Genomic DNA, 20,139 nt, shown 5'->3' with positions numbered 1-20,139 from the left:
TTTTCATCTTTAAACTGTTTTAACACATTTGCGCTGAGATATATCTTTGTTCACATTAAAGCATACGACGTGCAACTATTCCATAAAATTAAAACTAAAAATTAAACAACAGTGAACACTCAGATAAGCATTTCCGAATATATCGACCAAGTTGCGTCAAAGTGTATATATATCAGCATTATTGCAGATATGAAATTATGTATAGCGACGTGCATTGCTTAAATTGGCGGCCACAAGAGAAAGGTATTTTGTGTCAGTAATGATTAGAATTTAAAGGGATTTGTAGGAAGAGGGGAGGCAGGGGGATGACAAAATGGAATTACTTTTAGGTACCAAGTTGACGTCTTGCTGAACTCGTGGGTGGCTTAATTGTACTGCTTAATTTCTCTCCCCACAACCAGGCAAATGGCGGGATTTGCTTTTTGCGATATGATGACACAAATCCTGAAAAGGAGGAAGAGAAGTACTTCACAGCCATCAGGGACATAGTGGAATGGTTAGGTATGTGCATCTTGTGCTACAAAATGTGGAAATGTTGCCTGAGCGAAAGAGAGCTGTGTCTCTGGGTGGGCCAGGGGGGTGGGGGGAAGGCTGTTGGCTTTGTGGACCCCATGCTAGGTTGACATCAGTCCTTTCTTTCTAGAAAAACAGATGCCAGTACTCACCATGAAGTTGTTACAATAAGTGCCACACTTTTAACCAGTGGCTTCTCCCCTCTTTTGTTGGAAGCCGCCCAGAGTGGCTGGGGAAACCCAGCCAGAGGGGCGGGGTATAAAATAATAATAATAATAATAATACAGTGGTACCTCGGGTTACATATGCTTCAGGTTACATACGCTTCAGGTTACAGACTCCGCTAACCCAGAAATAGTACCTCGGGTTAAGAACTTTGCTTCAGGATGAGAACAGAAATCACGCATCAGCAGCGTGGCGGCAGCAGGAGGCCCCATTAGCTAAAGTGGTGCTTCAGGTTAAGAACAGTTTCAGGTTAAGAACGGACCTCCGGAACGGATTAAGTACGTAACCAGAGGTACCACTGTAATTTTAAAAAAACAGCGCTGGTACCCCCAGAAAAAACAATCACCGGTTAGCCCAATTTGCACCATGGTGTGAAGCTCAAGTGCAACAATGAGGTCCTTATGGATGGCTTGTTTACATGAAGCTTTTAAGAGTAGCAACAGCTTGTTTACATGTGAGGAGCCTGCTGGATCAAGCAGTCAATGGCCCCATCTAGTCCAGCATCCTGTTCTCACAGTGACCGATCGGATGTCTGAGGGTGGGTTTCGGGGAGTTGTTGCCCTAAGTCGTGGGCTTGAGGGGAGCGGTGGGGACTGGGCCAAGTATGGCATGAAGGGGGCACACTTTCTTATGACCTGGCTTTATTTCCCCCAGGTTACACCCCCTATGCGGTGACGCACGCCTCTGACTACTTTGATCAGCTGTACACCTGGGCGGTGGATCTCATCCGGAGGTGAGGAGGGTGGATGCTGAAAAGGGGGAAAGGGTTAACACCTGACCACAGGTGCATTCTTCCTTCCCTTGTGACTGGTTGTGTCCTTTCCCTCCCTCAGGGGCCATGCTTACGTTTGCCACCAGAAGGTGGAAGAAATCAAGGGGCATAATCCGCCTCCTTCTCCATGGCGAGACCGGCCGGTGGAGGAATCGCTCCTACTTTTTGAGGTACTCATGTGGGCAGTTTAGGGTGGCTTCCCCTGCTAGAGAATTCAGCATTCTCGGCCTTGTCTGTTTGGGGCTTTTTTTGAAAACCACCACCACAACAAGTTTCTAGCCCTCATGGTTATGCCTGTAGTAATTGATGATGGCTCAGAAAATTATACAGGTGTGCTTCCAGCAATCAGAGTCCTTATTTTGTACACCTCTCTCTCTGCCCTCCTTAGATGGCTATTGTTCTTTGTCCTAATCTGGGGGAAGCCAACATGGTGCTACAACTCCCATTAGCTTTAGCCAGCATGGCCCATGGTCGGGCATGATGGGAGTTGTAGTCCAACAGATATCTGAAGAATCGCATGTTGACTACCTCTATCTGGGCCCTTCCACTTAATTTATTTCCTTTCATTACTGGTCAAAAACTCATTGAAATAACCAAATCTTGGAAGCAGGATTAATTTTGTAAAATAAGTAAAAAACAAAAAAAAACGTTGCTCTGATTGCATTCCTTGGGCTTCATTGGCATGAATTTGGCATTTTGGGGAGCAGCCTTTGTTGCACAGTACAGTGGTACCTCGGGTTAAGTATTTAATTCGTTCCGGAGGTCCGTTCTTCACCTGAAACTGTTCTTAACCTGAAGCACCACTTTAGCTAATGGGGCCTCCTGCTGCCGCTGCGCCGCCGTAGCACAATTTCTGTTCTCATCCTGAAGCAAAGTTCTTAACCTGAAGCACTGTTTCTGGGTTAGCAGAGTCTGTAACCTGAAGCGTATGTAACCTGAAGCGTATGTAACCCGAGGTACCGCTGTATATACATGTGTCTGCCTGTAGAGCAGAACAACTGGAAGGCTGCTCCTGACAGGGCAAAAACGGAGGCGGCAGAAGCTGCTGTTTTTTAACCTCGTGGCGAGCTTTTATGTCTTACTGGCTCAAAGCTCCAGTGTGGGTTCCTCCTCTGCAGGACATGCGCAAGGGGAAGTTTGCAGAGGGCGAGGCCACCCTGCGCATGAAGCTGGTGATGGAAGACGGGAAGATGGACCCCGTCGCCTACCGCATCAAATACACCCCGCATCACCGCACCGGGGACAAGTGGTACGCGAGGCGGGGTGTGTGTGTCTGGTGTGGGTACTGGAGGGTTGGGTGGGAACCCTGTGGAACATCTCCCTTGGGGTTGCTGGTTCAGAGATGGGTTAGATGTTTCTGGCCCGCATTTTCTGTTGGGACGGATGACTGTGCAATAGGGCTTAATGTGTGTGCAGCAGCCCCTCCCTCCCATCTCCGGGGCTGCTTAAGAAAGCCTTGCGTGCCCTGCAGGGAAGCGGAAGTGAGGGGGACTAGGCCAGGGAGCACACGGACCACCAGGTCCTGACAGAACCATCCATGGTCTGAGGAGAACCATTTCGGCGAGAACTTTCCCTGGGGCTTCTAAAGACCTGCATGACTGAGGGAAGGTGGAAGCGAGGGAGGCCAGGCCAAGGATGCTCCCATACCATCGGCTCCCCGTTGACCCCCATGGGACTCTTGTCTCTTTACGTTTCATATCACGTGTCTGTTTTGCTGTTTAAAGCTTACAAACCACCTCAGGGGCCTTGGCAAAATGGCGGCTCACAAATCCAGTAAACATTTTTGACAACTGTGGCTCAGAAGCTTGTGCTTGTGCTCTCGGATTTGGGGAGGGGGGGGAGGGGGAGTGCTTCTGAATTTGGGCAGGATGCCATCCCCTTGGCCTCAGTCGACCCTTGCTCTCCTCAGGTGGGAAGGCTGGCCTTTCCCCCAAGCAGATTAAAAGCAAGGGCACACGCCATGGTAGGACAGTGGATCTGCAAGAGCATTTTGAGGGATGGGGTTGATGGCTGGGTAGGCTGTGGGGTTGGAAAAAGAGCTGAGCTGCATAGAGGTGGGCTGGTTCTGGTTCTGGAGATCTTGACCTTACGGCTGTACCCTGGGTTCCAGGTGCATCTATCCCACCTACGACTACACACACTGCCTCTGCGACTCCATAGAGAACATCACTCACTCGCTCTGTACCAAAGAGTTCCAGGCCAGGTGAGAGACAACAGAGCTCCTTGCTCGTTTGGGAAGTGGCTGAGACGCTCTCCTGGTGTGGGGAGCAACCACAGGCCCGAATCCCTTATCCTATGTGGAGAAATAGAATCCCAGATTTAGGAGGCTTGGGTTTCTATGGATGTAGACTCCTCATCTGTACAGGGGCAGAATCTGCCACTTGGATATCCTGTCCTGAGGGTTCTGGTTTTACCTCTAGTGGAACACAAGCTTCTAGCCCTCATGGCAAAGGTGAAAACTAGATCTAATGGGCTTAAGTTAGAGCAGGGAAGATTTGAATTGGATGCTAGGGGAAACTTCTTGAGGATGCGTTCAGCGGTGGAACTAATGACCACTCCTTCAGTGGAGGCCTTTGAACAGAGGTCAGATAGTCGGCTGTCTGTCAGGGGCGCTCTGCCTCTGGATTTTCTGCCTTGAGCATGCAGCAGGATTTTAGTAGGTCCCCTGCAACTCTGTGGTTCTGTGACTGGGTCTCTGTCCTGCTCTCATCCTGACCGCGCATAATTATTTTTGCTCAAAAACAGGAGTCCCGAAAGCCAAACAAATTCTGCAAAGCTAGAGAGTCATAAGCCAACGTCAGCCTCTTGACAGGAATCAATCTGCTTTTTCCTGTTATAGATGACCTGTCACAGGGGTGTGGAGTCTTAGGCCCAGGAACCAATGTGACCGCCTCAAAACTTTTTTTTGTCCAGCCCTCAGGACTCACCTCTGGCCACACCCCTCACTATCCAAGCTTTGAAATTTCCTTGACTTTTTTTTCTTTTCCCTTGTTGAACTCCAATAAAACCTCTTGACTGCATGTAAGGAGGATAGGGAAAGCTGTGCGACAGTGTAGGAAGCAGACTGAAGGAAAAATGCTCCACGTGCTCCTGTGACTGGTTTTGCCTCCGGCCCCCTCCATCATGCGGCCCTCGGGAGGTTGCCCAACATGGAATCTGGCCCCCGGACTAGAGAAAGGTTCCCCGCTGCTGCTCTGACAGCTGCTGCTCTTCTCTCTCTTGGCAGACGCTCCTCCTATTTCTGGCTGTGCAACGCCCTGGATGTCTACTGCCCCGTGCAGTGGGAGTATGGGCGCCTCAATCTTCTCTACACAGTGGTCTCCAAACGCAAGATCATTCGCCTGGTAGATTCAGGGGCTGTCAGGTGAGGAACAGAGTTTGATTTTTAAAATTATTATTATTATTATTTGAAGTACTTGTACGCCACCTTTCAGGGCAAAGCACCACTTCCAAGGCAGTTCACAAAATATAATCGGCTTCAGATTCATAACAGGAACATGAGGCTCCCAAGTACAGTGGTATCTTGGGTTACATATGCTTCAGGTTACAAACGCTTCAGGGTACAGACTCCGCTAACCCAGAAATAGTACCTCAGGTTAAGAACTTTGCTTCAGGATCAGAACAGAAATCGTGCTCCGGCGGCGTGGCAGCAGCAGGAGGCCCCATTAGCTAAAGTGGTGCTTCAGGTTAAGAACAATTTCAGGTTAAGAACGGACCTCCGGAACAAATTAAGTTCTTAAACAGAGGTACCACTGTAATTTTATGGAACAATCCACTTGCAATATACCCTGAATGAGCTTCTTTTTACCCTTCTCTGGGCAAAATCTCTGACCCATCCCCAAAGTTGTTCCTAGCCCTTAATGCTGCCCCTCCCCACAGCCCTGGATTCACGCCCCTCCTTGAATGGCCCAGTGCCTCAGTCTGTGAAGTTTCGTTAGAATAGCGGAAAGGGCTTTTGTAATACCCTTCCTGGTATGGTGCAGAACCAGGTGCCTGCAGACGTCGTTGGACTACAACTCCCATAATCCCTTGCCATTTAGCCATGTTGGCTGAGGCTGGTGGGAATAGCAGTCCAAGAGCACCTGGAGGGCTTTCCGAACACCAAAACCCTTCACATCTGCCTAAGAAGACAGTAATTCAGCTGGATGGAGGGGTCCTTTGCTGCTGCGTCCTCTCCCTCTGGTGGCCTCAGACATTTTAGAAGATCTGCAATCCCACATTTTGATGTAATGATCCTCAAGGTGGCTTATAGGAGAATCTAGCACATGCATACTTCAAACCCACCCATCCAAGCGGCCCTCAGTCCCTTGGTTGCTGGACCAGGCCGTATTTCACTTCAGCGCTGTAGTCCCAGGTTTGGGGGGTGTGGTGGGAAGAGGGAATGCATGCATGGCATGCTGGGAAGGAACTAGGCCAGTATGTTTTGGAGCAAGGCTTCTTTCTGCCTCTTGCCACTCACTGCTGCCGTTGCCATTCCAGGGACTGGGATGACCCACGACTCTTTACGCTGACAGCTCTGCGGCGCCGGGGCTTCCCGGCAGAGGCAATCAACAACTTCTGTGCCAGGGTAAAGACATGTCCTTTGGGGTTCGGCCAAGGGGAAAGCGTGGGTGCCTAAATGCCATGGGGTGCTGGGTACAGAGTTCAGGCCCTGTTCCGGGTTTTGCTTGCGTGTCATGGAGCTTACGCACCACTTTTTCCTTTGGGGCATGGCGTGAGCAGCAGGGCGCACCCACAGCACCTTTGTTGTGGAGGTGCTCCTCAGTTACATGGCTTCAACATAGACCTGACTAAGGAACCTCTTGGATTACTGCTAAGCAGGAAGACAGGGTACAACCTCTGTTTCCATGCCTCCAGAGGCAGCGGGGAAAGGGGCCATCTCCCTGGAGCCATATGGGCATTGGAGAGATTGGGATTGTGGCCCCTGAAAACGGCCTGGGTGTTGGCATAGGAGCCTGCCTTAAACCGAGTCAGGCCATTGGTCCATCTAGCTCAGTATTGTCTGCCCTGATTGGTGGCGTCTCTCCAGGGTTTCCCAGCACTGCCAGGAATTGAAGCTGGGGCCTTCTGAATGCAAAGCAGATGCTCTGCCACTGCGCTACAGGGCGGCCATCTTCCCCTTAGAGCCGTGATGAAGAACCCCTGCCCCATGGGCCAAATACGTCTTGTCAGACCTCTTAATCGAGACTGCCCCGCACCCCCCTCCAAGCTGTGCCTCCTTCCCCCTGCCGTTTCTCTGCTCAGTGAGCTGATCATTCAAGAAGAGATTTATTCCCATGTCCTCAGATCCCTTTCTTTTCAATTCCCTATCCCTGTGTGGAAGCCGAGCAGAGGAAAGTTTGTATGGGAACGTGTGTATTTTGGCACCTCCCACCACAAGTGTGTAGGCCCCCCCAATTCCCCTGGGGACCACTTCCCCCAAAGGGAGTTCAGCCCTTGGAGCAGCGGTTCTCAACCTGTGGGTCCCCCGATGTTGTTGGACTACAACTCCCATCATCCCTGAGCTCTGGCCTTGCTAGCTAGGGGTGATGGGAGTTGTAGTTCAACAACATCTGGGGACCCACAGCTTGAGAAAGGCTGCCTTGGAGAAAGAGAGAGAGAGAGAGAGAGAGAGAGAGAGAGAGAGAGAGGACATGTTCCCCACCTCTTGCTTGGAGCCGGTAGCTTGGCCTTTCCCTGTTGCTTGGCTCACTCCAACCTCTTCTTGACAGGTGGGTGTGACAGTCGCCCAGTGCACAATGGAGCCTCATATGCTGGAAGCCTGTGTGCGGGAGGTGCTGAACGAACAGGCGCCCCGGGTCATGGCCGTGCTGGAACCACTGTGCGTGACCATCGTCAATTTTCCCGCACCGCACAAAGTAAGCCTATGGCCTTTGCAGCGTGGAGGCTGGGTGTCCTCCCGCCTTGCCCATCTCCCTGTAAAATCGAGACCTCTCTTAGCACCCCCGTCGAGCGTGCATCAATCCTTCCTTTCTTCCTTACAGATCTTAGAAATCGACGTACCCAATTTCCCAGCTGACGAGACCAAAGGTTTCCACAAAGTCCCCTTCCAGCCAACCATCTATATTGAGCAGAGTGACTTCCGGGAGGTGAGCCTGTGGATGGGAGGGAGAGGCAGTGCATTGAGGAAGAGAAGAAAGCTGCTATTTGTGACGCTGGGGGCACAGAATGGGGTGCTGCAAAAATTGTGGGCGCCTCAACCGGATGCCAGCTGGGCATGCTTCGTCCTGCTGTAGGACTCTGGAGCAGATAAGGCTTCATCTCTTCCTTGCTAGAAAGCGGGGTTTGTAAAATGTGTCAGCACAAAGGCTCTCTCTTATTTTAAAGGGACTTTGCTGTCTCCACTGATCCCTCCTGTATGGGGTGTGTGTGTTTTAGGGTACAGGTATGTCTCTTCAAGTTGCCCATAGTTCCTGGTGGTCTTAGCAGTCACCACTGTCATTTGCGGTTCCACCTTTATCTTTTTTTCAGCAATTTTGTGTAGCTTTTGCATTCTCTGGACGGCAGCCATGCCTGCACTGCAGATTAATTCACTTCTCTTGGTAGCGCCGGCTCCTCTAACTCGGAGAGTGTATTTTGAATCTGTCATTGGCTCTTTGTATTAGAAGTCCACCTTGTGGCCACTTCTACTGGCCTGGATCATCTCTGCAAGATCTTTTAAAAATACGGATTTTAAAAATTAGAACATGTCTCGTGGCACCCAAAGGGGCCCTGTTCATGTAGGTTGGCTTTCCTGCCAAAACTAGGCCTGCGAGACGTGAGGTTACAGGGAACCAGACAGACGGCCTTCTTAGTAGTGGCGCCCGCCCTGGGGCGCGCCCTCCCGTCAGATGTCAAGGAAATAAGCAATTATCTGGCTTTTAGAAGGCATCTGAAGGCAGCCCTGTGTAGGGCAGTTTTTAATGTTTGATGTTCTATCGTGTTTTTAATATTCTTTCCGCAGGGCCTGTAAGACAGAGTTGTTCCGCCTGGCCTTTGGCTTGGAATCCGCCTGATCCCCTCCCCCTCTTTCCTTTTCTTTCTGTGATGGAACTCCTATTTGGGGACTTCCCTGGCTTTTTTCTGGTCCACGTGGGACCAGTCTGGATAGTTGGCCTTGGTGAAGATTTGACATTTTCATCCCCAAAAAGTGTTTGATTTGAGTTTCTACTGAAATGAGGCTGCATTTTAATGTTGTATTTTAATCTTGGTTTTAAGTTCTATTTTAATCAATTGTTTTTATACCTGGTGTTAGCCACCCTGAGCCTGTGGAGAACGGGATATAAATAAATATTATTATTATTATTATTATTATTAATCAGAGTGTCTGGGGAAACCCAGCCAGATGGGCGGGGTATAAATAATAAATTATTATTATTGTTATTATGGGGATGTCTTAATAACTACGGGGAGCTACGTTGCAGATCCCTGCTGTGAGGGAGGTGCCTGGCCCCATAAGAACTGGCAATTTAGTACAGAACGTTTTTACATCCATGTGCCAGCGGATTGAAGTGATTTGATTCCCCTTGTTTGGTCTCCACTGACGTTAGCATCTCTTCCCTGCCAGGTGCCAGAGAAAGGTTACAAGCGCCTAGCGCCCGGCCAGCCAGTGGGTTTGAGGCACACGGGCTACGTCATTGCTATCCAGAGCATAATTAAGGTGAGTCTGCCGTGGCATCTCCTGACAGCCCTCTTACTGCAGCTCTGCAGCTATCCCTGTAGATCAGGGCCTAAGAGCTTCCCATAGAAGAAAACATCAGCTGTGGCACTCGGCTTAGATCAGCCTCATGGACCATTCCAGCAGCTATGCTTACAGCTCTGTAAGACTCCTTTGTTAGGATATTTCCGTTCCACCTTAAGAGAGAGCAGGCTTGTGAGTCACAGAGTCTGCGTATTTCCTGTTGAGGATGTTTATGTTTGCTGTTTCCTTTCGATTTCAGTCGGTCAGAGACACTGACACAGAACGGTCATGTTTTCTCTTTGTTCTGTTCAACGCTAAATAAAGTCTGTAAATTATGCTCTTCTTGCGGTGCAAGCTTTCTGGTTGAGTTTTCTGCTGATAAGGAACAGTGTGCACAAGCCTGGAATGTGGCAATCTATTTCTGAGGCTTCGTGTCGCTAACTGCTGGATCTGCCTGGCTACGGGAGATCGATGGATGTCCGGCAGCCGGCTTGGGGCCATGATGGACAATATCTCCCTGGCAGTTTCCCAACAACAAGGTTTCGGGCCCAGATTCACAGCACCTACAGGAGAGTAAAGCTGCAACAGACTGCGTTTGAGAGGTATGTGAAAAGCGAAAGCAGCGAGAGCGGAGGCTTTTCTGTTTACCTCAACAAGGAGCCTTTGAACTCCGGCAAGGCTTAATTGGCCTGGGAGCCAAGCCAGGGAGTTCGTGATTAATGGGCTGCCGAGATAATAAGTCTTTGAAGGCATAAAGACTTGGGCTCACGTAAAGACCTGAGATGGATCTTTTACAATCCTCAGAAGTAGCTCCGTGTCCACCGAAGCTAAATGGCCACAACTATCAGACCTGGGCAAAATGGTGTGAGAGTTTGCTGCGTCAGTTTAGGGTGTGGCATACCGTGAGTGAGGCCCCCCCAGTTCCTCTGACAGAGAGATGGAAAGCCGATGATTCGAAGGCGATTGACGTAATAGTCTTATCCGTATCTCTTGAGGAAATTAAGACGCTGGCTGGCAACACCACTGCACGTGGAATGTGGTATGCTTTGATGAAAGCTCACAACTCAGTTGTCCCAGCCCAGAGTTTGACTGCATCGGAGGTCCAAGCTGTTTCCCAGAATGCGAGTGTATGCAGGGATGCTGAGGGCACCGGTTGCAAGCTGCAGGGGGAGCAGACTGTGATGTCATCCCAGGCAGCATTCCAGCCTCCAGGGGGAGCCAAGGAGTCAGCAGCTGAGAGCTCTGTTTCTCGTGAGAACCAAGGTCATCGCCTTTGCAGAGGCCGGAAAGGCAAAGGTAAACAGGCGTCTGCAGATGGCCCGAAGCAGAAGGGGGGTGAAGAGCCCGCGCCAGTGGAAAACAAGGCTTTGTTAGCTGGCACTGCTTCACCAAAGGCTAAAGGCACGTCTGCTGACCAGAAGCAGGGGGGCAAGCTGCAAAAGCCCACGCCAGTGGAAGACAAGGCTATGTTAGCTGGCACAGCTTCACCAAAGGCTAAAGGCACGTCTGCTGGCCAGGAGCAGCAGGGGGGCAAGCTGCAAAAGCCCAAGCAAGTGGAAAACAAGGGTTTGCTTGCTGTGAAGGCTGCTCCAACAGCCAAAGGCAGCTTTGTTGTTGATTCGGGCTGTACCCGCCACATCTCAAAGGATCGGCACCTCTTTATCTCCTTCAAGCCTCAGGAAGGTGAGATCCACCTGGCTGATGGAAGGACGTTGCAAATTGCAGGAGAAGGGACTGTGAAACTTGCAAGTTTGCATACAACCATCAGTAATGTTCTGTATGTTCCTGGAGCTGCAAGCAATTTGTTGAGCGTCCCGCAGCTTACTGGACGTGGTTTTCAGATTTCCTTCAAGAGGAGCGTCTGTGTCATCAGTAAAGGCAAAGAGGACTATTTGCATGCAAAGTTTATGGATGGTTTGTTCCATATAACTTATGATGACACTGCTGTTGTATCTAATGCTGATTCTTGTTGTGTTGCACAAACTAACAAAGTTCTTCATGCAGGTTGCATTCATGAAGCGCATCGAAGGTTTGGTCACCTCTCTTGGAAGGCACTGGCCAAGATGCCAGAGGTGGTTGAGGGTTTGAACATCAAACCCTGTAAATTTCACATGAAATGTGTATCTTGTGCAGAGAACAAGGTGAAGGTTGCTCCAAAAGGCAAGGAGTCTAGCAGGCAGGCTTCCAAGCCCTACCAGCTAGTGCACGCAGACCTAGTTGGGCCACTTACGCCCTCTTTAGGAGGAGCAAGGTTCTTCATGGTTCTAATTGATTCTTTTTCTAGGTACATTCATGTGTTTTTGCTCGAACAGAAATCGCAAGCGTTTCCGAAGTTTAAGGCATTCTGTGCTTGGTTGGAGAATGCTCACGGTAAACGTATTTCCTGTCTTTTTACCGATCGGGGCGGGGAATTCACTTCTCAGCAGTTTGAAGCTTTCCTGACTGAGAAGGGAATCCAGCATGACATGTCAACCCCCAGATCGCCATGGATGAATGGGCTTGCGGAGAGAGCAAATCAGACATTGCTGCAAGGAATGAAAACCTTGTTGCATGATGCCAATCTCCCTGATAAGTTTTGGGGGGAGGCTTTAGGGAATCTGGTTTACTCCGTTAATCGCAGATTGTCATCACCCATTGGTTGTACCCCCTATGAGAAGATGTTTGGCAAGAAACCCAACACCAAACACATGAGAATTTTTGGTTCTGACATGTGGGTACGCACCCCACAAACCAACAAGCTTGGGAAGCGTGGGGCACATGGTTTGTTCATGGGGTACGAAAAAGGTGCATACAGGGTATGGATGACTGACTCTAAGTCCATAAAGTTCACAAGGAGTGTTGAGTACAATCCTAAGTGGGGGGAAAATGTGGGAATTTTCCAGAGTTACCCAGAGGAGGATGAAGGTGATGTCAAGCAAGCAGCTAAAGCTGAGGAAGCTGCTGAGGATGATGATGATGAGGATGATGATGATGATGATGATGATCAGAGTTCGGATTCCAGTTCAGTGGGCGGCGCTGCTGCTGATGTCAGTGAGAGTGATGACACAGCAGACTACAAGAGTGCAAAGGCCTCAGTCAGACCATCTGATGCGTCTGACAATGAACTGGAAGAACCACTGTTCACCATTGGTCATTTTTCTCCTAAGAAAGAGGAGATGAGTCCAGAAGACTTGCGTCTAGTACGTAGGTCTGAAAGGGCGACCAAAGGCAGACCTCCAAAGAGGTATGCTGATGAGTTTGCTAAGACAGCAACTGCTGTTCTTAGTAGCTCAGAGAAGGTGTGGGAACCTTCAAGCTTCAAAGAGGTTCAGGAGTTAACCTCTAAAGATGCTGAGCCTTGGCTTAATGCCATGAAGGCTGAAGTTGATTCCTTGAACAGGAACCAAACTTGGGAGCTGGTACCGGTAGTCCCAGGTATGAGACTGGTTGGCAGCAAATGGGTCTTCAAGGCCAAGACAGACCAGAATGGCAAGGTAGTCAGACACAAAGCCAGATTGGTTGCCAGAGGTTTTTCACAGGTACCAGGACAGGATTACCACGAGACCTACTCACCCACAGTCAAATATGAGAGCATTCGGCTGATGCTCAAGATCGCTGCGGAGGAGAAACTGCATGTTTCTCATCATGACATTAATACAGCTTTTTTGTACGGGATTTTGAACGAGGAGCTGTTTATGCTTCCACCTGACGGAATGCAGATACAGAAGGGAATGGTCTGTAAACTGCGGAAATCCTTATATGGTCTCAAGCAGAGTGCTAGGTGTTGGAACACAAAACTCACTGAAACGTTGCTTTCTCTAGGTTTTCACCAGGGCAAAGCTGATCCATGTGTGTTTGTCAAGGAGGAGGGGCAAAACAAACTGTATTGTTTATGTTTTGTTGATGATCTTCTGATGTTTTGGAAGAATCAGGCTTTCTACCAAAGCACCCTAGCTCAGCTGAAGGAGCACTTTGACATGAAGGATCTTGGTGAGGTATCCAACTATCTTTCTCTGCAGGTGGAGAAGGACCAAGCAGGTAATTTTCTGGTACACCAAACACAGAAAATTGCTGATGTATTAACCAGGTTGAATTTGGTTGATGCAAACCCAGCAGACACACCGATGGTGACAGGTTACCAGGTAGACAGTACTGCTGAAGCGTTTTCTGACACAACGCTATACAGATGCGTTCTAGGCAAGCTGAATTTCATTGCCAGATGTTCAAGACCTGACATAGCTGTAAGCTGTAATCTGCTTAGCAGACATGCCAACAATCCTACGGTTCAGGATTGGAAAGCTCTGAAGCGCATAGCCCGCTATTTGAAAGGGACTATGCACTACAGGCTGAGGTTCACCAGTCAGAAGACCGGAGGTCTTGAAATCTTTGCAGATGCAAGTTTTGGAAGTGACACCACAGATGGTACAAGCACTTCTGGAGTATGCTACATGTACAACCACTGCCTGTTTGACTGGTTGTGCAAGAAGCAAACAACAGTGAGCCTAAGTTCCTGTGAAGCAGAACTCAATGCTCTGTCATTTTCACTCATGGATTGTGAATGGTTGATGCAACTGTTTAAGGACATCGGGGTTTCTGTGAAATGTCCTATACAAGTGTATCAAGACAATAGATCGTGTTTGGCTTTGCTGAACTCTGAGAGTTGCAAGCAAAGAACCAAGTACTTGCAGATTAAGCTACATCGTGCAAGAGAGTGTATTCAGAAAGGACTGATTCGGGTGTCCTACATGGCAGGAAATGAAATTCCTGCTGATCTGTTGTCTAAGGTTGTTAACAAAGAACAACTTAAGGTTTACACACAGAGGTTGCAATTGGGTGAACCACAGGTACTACAGGTTACACGGAAAGGGGGAGGATGTTAGGATATTTCCGTTCCACCTTAAGAGAGAGCAGGCTTGTGAGTCACAGAGTCTGCGTATTTCCTGTTGAGGATGTTTATGTTTGCTGTTTCCTTTCGATTTCAGTCGGTCAGAGACACTGACACAGAACGGTCATGTTTTCTCTTTGTTCTGTTCAACGCTAAATAAAGTCTGTAAATTATGCTCTTCTTGCGGTGCAAGCTTTCTGGTTGAGTTTTCTGCTGATAAGGAACAGTGTGCACAAGCCTGGAATGTGGCAATCTATTTCTGAGGCTTCGTGTCGCTAACTGCTGGATCTGCCTGGCTACGGGAGATCGATGGATGTCCGGCAGCCGGCTTGGGGCCATGATGGACAATATCTCCCTGGCAGTTTCCCAACATCCTTGAGCCAGCTGTGGCTCTGCTAGGTCTTTCTCCCAATTCGCTACCTGCTTAGTGGTTTTCGTCTATCTGCACAAGCAAGTGGTGAAATCTAGTTCTTTTTTAAAAAACAACAACATAGATCTCACACCTGCCTTTTGATCAAATAAGCCTTGAGGTTGCTTGCAGTAGTAGAAAATGAAATCACACACACACACACACACGCACACACACACACACGCCAGTTCCTTGGCTCTCCTCCAGTGATTTCTGAAGCTTAAGTTGTATCTCTCTCGCTAAGGCTAGAGCTACCCAAAGTTGCTTCAGGCACCGTGTGATTAAGCCCATCTGGCCCAACATCCTGTTCCTACGTTACATTCTCCAGTTGAATATTTCGTCCCCGAGATTGGAGTAAAAGAGGGGGAAATCCATTTTGCTGCTGCCTATGCAGTTGCATAAACCGGTACTATTACTATGAGGAGTTATCTGCAAGAGCACAGCAGGGCCTTTTCTGTGGTGACCCTATAAATTTTTGTAAATGAAATTCTGATGAGCCCAAGTCTGTTTATTGGCGTTTCCCGCCCCCTGCCCCCACCCCATGCTTTTAAAAGAAAGTGTTGTATGTCCAAACATTTTCTGGCATTTGATATATTTGTGGCCTGATAATTTTGCTTTTGGTTCCTGTTGGGATTGTGATTTTGATGAATAGTGTCTTGAAGCATTTCATATTTGTAAGTTCCTAGTTTCTTCTGTGTCCTGTTGAAATAGCTTATATGTGTGGCAGATCAGCTCTGAATCAACTTTTTTTTGGGTGGGGGGGGGGTCATCCTGCAGTTGTTGAACAGCCATAGAATCCCTTTTCTTTCTCCCTGATATGAAGAAACAACCAAAATGTCTCTTGATTATGAGGCAGAGTGTGGAAAATAATTTCTTGACTTCTCTGCAACTGGCCAGATAAGCTAGCGCCAGTCAGTTAAATGGAATTGCAATGAACTTTTAGGGAGATACAGACATGGATTTGAGGTCTGCAATGTTAAATGGAACTGCAATGAACTTTTAGGGAGATACAGACATGGATTTGAGGTCTGCAATGTTAAATGGAACTGCAATGAACTTTTAGGGAGATACAGGCATGGATTTGAGGTCTGGGCTCATGCAAGAGCAAGTGAGCTGGTCGTCACAAATTCATTCCCCTCCTCTGCACTGAGCAGAAGAGACAAAGAAGGCAATCTGCTTCACATTGCAAGGGAGTGTTTTTTGAGAGGAGCTAGATACCTGAAGCATGATGGCAAAGTGACTGGGTGGCCGCATGGAACTGACCTTCATCTCCTTGCCTAGGACACCAATGGACGTGTGAAAGAGCTAGAGGTGACCTGTACAAAGTCGGAGGCAGCAGAGAAACCCAAAGCCTTTATCCACTGGGTGTCAAATCCTCTCGTGTGTGAGGTTCGACAGTATGAGCGACTGTGAGTATTAGGATCGCTCCCTCTTTGCAAATCTGTTGTTTGAGAAGGCTCGCTGTGTGCCTCTTGACCTTGGATATTATTATTCCTGGGAAGTAGAATAGGTAACAGGGGTCAAAACCACTTCCTTATCGTGTCTCTCTCCTCCCCTGGGTTTAGCTCACAGGTGCTATATATTCAAGCATTGCATAGTGGTATTATGTATTCAAAGGCGGGTTGACAGAAGTAGGTACTAACACCTTTTGAGTTTATCTTGAAACACCAACTGTTTTAATCAAACCTATAACTATATCCGGAAGGAAGGTGGTGGTTCTGGGGAAATTGATTATACCATTCCAATTTATTTACTTGTTTCCTTAGGGAATTTGTACGCTGCTCTTAGGGCTATTCTTTCAAAGCAGCTCAAATAACTAAAATAGTTCTAAAACTCATCAAAACAGAGACAGCAGAGGTGCCGACCATGTTTGGATGAACTGTGCAGTATGTACAAGCCTCAGGAACCTGTACACGGCTGCTTTGCTTCTCCCTTTGCAGGGGTAGCAAAATAAGTGAAGAAGCCATAGCTAACCATAGTTTCCTGTTACGTTCAAACTGGGAAACCATGGTTCTGAACAAGCCAGGAACCACAGGCCAATTTTAAACCATGGCTTCAGATTCCAGCTTGCTACCATTTCCCAGTTCTGACTACAGTTAACTATGGATTCCTGGTTGTTTGCTCAGTTGCGTGACAGGAGCAGCGAAGCAACTACTCAGACGTAGCCTTATTAAACCACGATTCACTAATCTGTACTCGGCCATAGTAAAAGTCGGGTTTAAACCGTGCAGAATTCCTGTGGAATTCTGGGTAGTCTGGGCAAAAAGAAAGCCATCTGGCACCAGAAAGACTTCAGCTCAGTGCCTCAGAAGTCTCCAGGGGAAGGAGGGAGGAGGTGTTCCAGATGCTACGGTTGAAAGAAGTCTAATACTGGAAAACACACACACACACACACACACAAAATGTAGGACCTCTGAAGATGATTGTCATGTTTCATCCTTGATATTCAGACAGATTCATAGGGAAGTAGGGCAGTCTTGGAGGCCGCTGGTTCCTAAGATATGTAGGGCTTTAAAAGTTAAAACAAGCACCTGGAAATGAATTGGTAAGATAAGACTTCCAGCACTAATCTTGGCAGAGAAAACCCAAACAGGCAAGGCTAATTGCCTCCCGACCTAAAGCAAAGTGTCTCCGCTCCATCGGCTTAGTAGCTAATGGGGGAGTTTACATCAGCTACCCCATTACAAAAGAGGAGTTTCTCCCTGAGATAAGGGTTTTGCTGTTGCTTCCTGCCAAGTCAGGGTTGAGATGAGCTCATTGAACATGGGCTGGACCTTCTGTGAGGCTGGCCGCCTGCATTGCCCAGCTTTCTCCATTCAGTGAGTAGACTTGACACCGTGGGTAGAAGGAACATCAAGCCCAAGAAGGACTTGGCTCGTTCCCCAGGGCCTACAGAGAGCATCTGGAAGAGCCATGCTCAGGATACGAGAGTGCCATTGGCCGGCCTGTGCAACAGAAGCCTCTTGCCTTCTGTTCCGGCAGCCGAACCTCATCCTCAATGTGACTGTAAACCCTTTTGTTGGCTTGCAGGTTCCTGCACAAGAACCCCGAAGACCCCGCAGAGGTGCCACAGGGCTTCCTGAGTGACGTCAATCCTGTGAGTGCTGAGCCCAGAAGAGTGTTTTATTATTATTAATGCCTTGGACTAGGGAAGACAGAAGCAGGGAGGAGGAAGAGGTGGAGCTATGTTGGGAGAAAGAAATGGTGTGGCTTGAGAAGCAGGGGGTACTCAATTTTTATTTTTTTTAATGGAAAAGTAGAAAATTGCAAGAACAAGAAGGCATCACATTCCATTATATAATATGACAAGATTAAAGGAGAGGAACGAGAGGGAATAAAATATTAGAAATTGACGTTTTTATTATTAAAAGGTGATGCACAAAGAAACTGCCAGGGAAGCATCTCATTGTACTAATAATGTACACCTTGCTAAGGAGTTTTGTAAGGTGGTTCCTGCTAGGCCAACACCTTCTGTGTGGGGGCATGCAATTTGGTAGGAGGTATAAGTGAATTAAGGGACGCGGGTGGCGCTGTGGGTTAAACCACAGAGCCTAGGACTTGCTGATCAGAAAGTCGGCGGTTCAAATCCCCGTGACGGGGTGAGCTCCTGTTGCTCGGTCCCTGCTCCTGCCAACCTAGCAGTTCGAAAACACATCAAAGTGCAAGTAGATAAATAGGTACCGCTCCGACGGGAAGGTAAACGGCGTTTCTGTGCACTGCTCTGGTTCACTAGAAGTGGCTTAGTCCTGCTGGCCACATACCTGGAAGCTGTACACCGGTTCCCTCGGCCAATAAAGCAAGATGAGCGCTGCAACCCCAGAGTCGGTCACGACTGGACCTAATGGTCAGGGGTCCCTTTACCTATAAGTGAATTGGAGCGTGCGGATCAGGGTGCGCCTGCCAACCTGGGCATCTCCTCCCAAGCAAGCCATGTAAAAATTGTTGAAGGCAGGTAACCACAAGAGTTCATGCACCTCACCTGTGAGTAGCAGGGCCGGCCCAATACACTTCAGCACCTGAGGCGAACTGCAAAATGGTGCCTGCTACATCAGGAACAAGGGCAGGAGGAAGAGGCTGCTGTAGAGGCAGCATGGTGGGGGCTTCCAAGGAGGCGGCAGATCCTGTCTCAAAGGAGCACGCCGTCACTGCCACCGTGGCAGCAGCAGGTAGTGCGTTCCTTGGAGGCCGGATCTGCTGTCTCCGTGGATCCCGTTTCCTGAGGTGATCACCTCACTTTGCCTTCTGGGTGGGGCGTCCCTGGTGAGTAGAGAAAAGTACTGTTGCATATTTCAATCAGCGGGGCTAAAGACTCTTTGGCCCGCCCATCTGTGAGAAGTTCTGTTGCCTTGTTTTAGTCTATCCTGCCTGCTCCTTTCCATCTTTCTCTGTTCTCTCTCCTATTCCAGAACTCGCTCTCTGTGATTGAGGAGGCTCTGGTGGACAGGTCTGTGTGTGGGGCCAAGCCTTTTACCAAATTCCAGTTTGAACGGCTTGGCTATTTCTCAGTCGATCCTGACAGCACGGGTGCAAAGGTCAGTTCCCAAAAGGGGCAAAAACCTGGAAGGGTCCCCGTCCCCCCCCCCCCCCGTTTAAATGGCAAGGAAAGGAAAATTCACTTGCACATGAGGGATAACTTCTTGACAGGACGAGCGGTTGGACGGTGAAACAAACAGACTGCTTTGGAAGAGACCCTGTGTTGACAGGGAACCTTTGACTTTCCAGGTGTTGCTGAACTACAACTCCCATTGCTGCCAGCTGTGTGGCCACTCTTGCTGCAGCTGATGGGAGTCGTTCAGCAATGTCCGGAGGGCCAAATGTTCCCCGGAACCTGCCTTTGAGCTTCCTTCTATCTTTTAACGGTTCCTGTAAAGGCCTCAAGGTCAGATTAATAATAATAATAATTATAATAATAAAATTTTATTTATGGTATGTCCCGCCCTCCCCAGCCGAAGCCGGGCTCAGAGCGGCTAACAACAATAAAATGATACACATTCTAAAATCATTTCATTATAAAATTAATTCAAATCAGATTAATGCCAACCAACTGGGCTAGAGTTCTGTGAGGATTGCCAAAGAAGGGAGTCAGGCTGTGCCCTGGCCAAAGGCCTGGTGGAACAGCTCCGTCTTGCAGGCCCTGCGGAAAGATGTCAAATCCTGCAGGGCCCTAGTCTCTTGTGGCAGAGTGTTCCACCAGATCGGAGCCACAGCCAAAAAAGCCCTGGCTCTGGTTGAGGCCAGCCTAACCTCTCTGTGGCCTGGGACCTTCAAGATGTTTTTGTTTGAAGACCGTAAGTTCCTCTGTGGGACATACCAGGAGAGGTGGTCCCGTAGGTACGAGGGTCCTAGAGAGAAAAGCCGCTCTCTAAAATGGGAGGTGATGGGGAGGAAGAACTTGGCTGGCAAAGGACTCTTGCTAATGTCGCTTGCTTTCCCCCTACAGCTTGTGTTCAACCGGACGGTGACTCTGAAGGAGGATCCTGGGAAAGTGTGATGATGCTTCTGCAGGCGGTGTCTCACCTTGCCCCAAGTTGCTCAGGAGTCACTTTCTTCCCCTGCATGGCAGGGGGTGATGGTCGCATGCAGCACCAACACAGTTGCCTTAACATGCATCCTGGTTTCAGATCCATCACATCAATAAAAGGGAGCCTCTTTATGTTTTCCCGTGTTATTGGCTATTGCATGCAAGGATGTGTGTG

The 20,139-nt window shown here is 48.8% G+C and overlaps 1 protein-coding gene across 1 annotated transcript in view; it reads left to right on the top strand.

Annotated features, from left to right (window-relative positions):
* QARS1 (glutaminyl-tRNA synthetase 1) overlaps nt 1–20,096 on the top strand; it is a 35,352-nt gene extending 15,256 nt beyond the window's left edge. The window contains exons 11-24 of the mRNA XM_028719642.2: nt 402–501; nt 1,393–1,471; nt 1,572–1,680; nt 2,629–2,759; nt 3,621–3,713; nt 4,737–4,874; nt 5,990–6,077; nt 7,222–7,368; nt 7,495–7,599; nt 9,057–9,149; nt 15,725–15,852; nt 17,474–17,540; nt 18,850–18,975; nt 19,884–20,096. Of these exons, the coding sequence (XP_028575475.2) occupies nt 402–501; nt 1,393–1,471; nt 1,572–1,680; nt 2,629–2,759; nt 3,621–3,713; nt 4,737–4,874; nt 5,990–6,077; nt 7,222–7,368; nt 7,495–7,599; nt 9,057–9,149; nt 15,725–15,852; nt 17,474–17,540; nt 18,850–18,975; nt 19,884–19,934 (1,455 nt within the window). The 3' untranslated portion in view covers nt 19,935–20,096. The remainder of the gene's footprint in view (nt 1–401; nt 502–1,392; nt 1,472–1,571; nt 1,681–2,628; nt 2,760–3,620; nt 3,714–4,736; nt 4,875–5,989; nt 6,078–7,221; nt 7,369–7,494; nt 7,600–9,056; nt 9,150–15,724; nt 15,853–17,473; nt 17,541–18,849; nt 18,976–19,883) is intronic.
* Nucleotides 20,097–20,139: the final 43 nt, after the last annotated feature.

This window comes from Podarcis muralis, chromosome 2, assembly GCF_964188315.1.
Source record: "Podarcis muralis chromosome 2, rPodMur119.hap1.1, whole genome shotgun sequence".
Taxonomy (NCBI): Eukaryota; Metazoa; Chordata; class Lepidosauria; order Squamata; family Lacertidae; genus Podarcis; species Podarcis muralis.
Note: the sequence above shows the minus strand (reverse complement) of the source record. Positions and strands in the feature narration are given on the sequence as shown.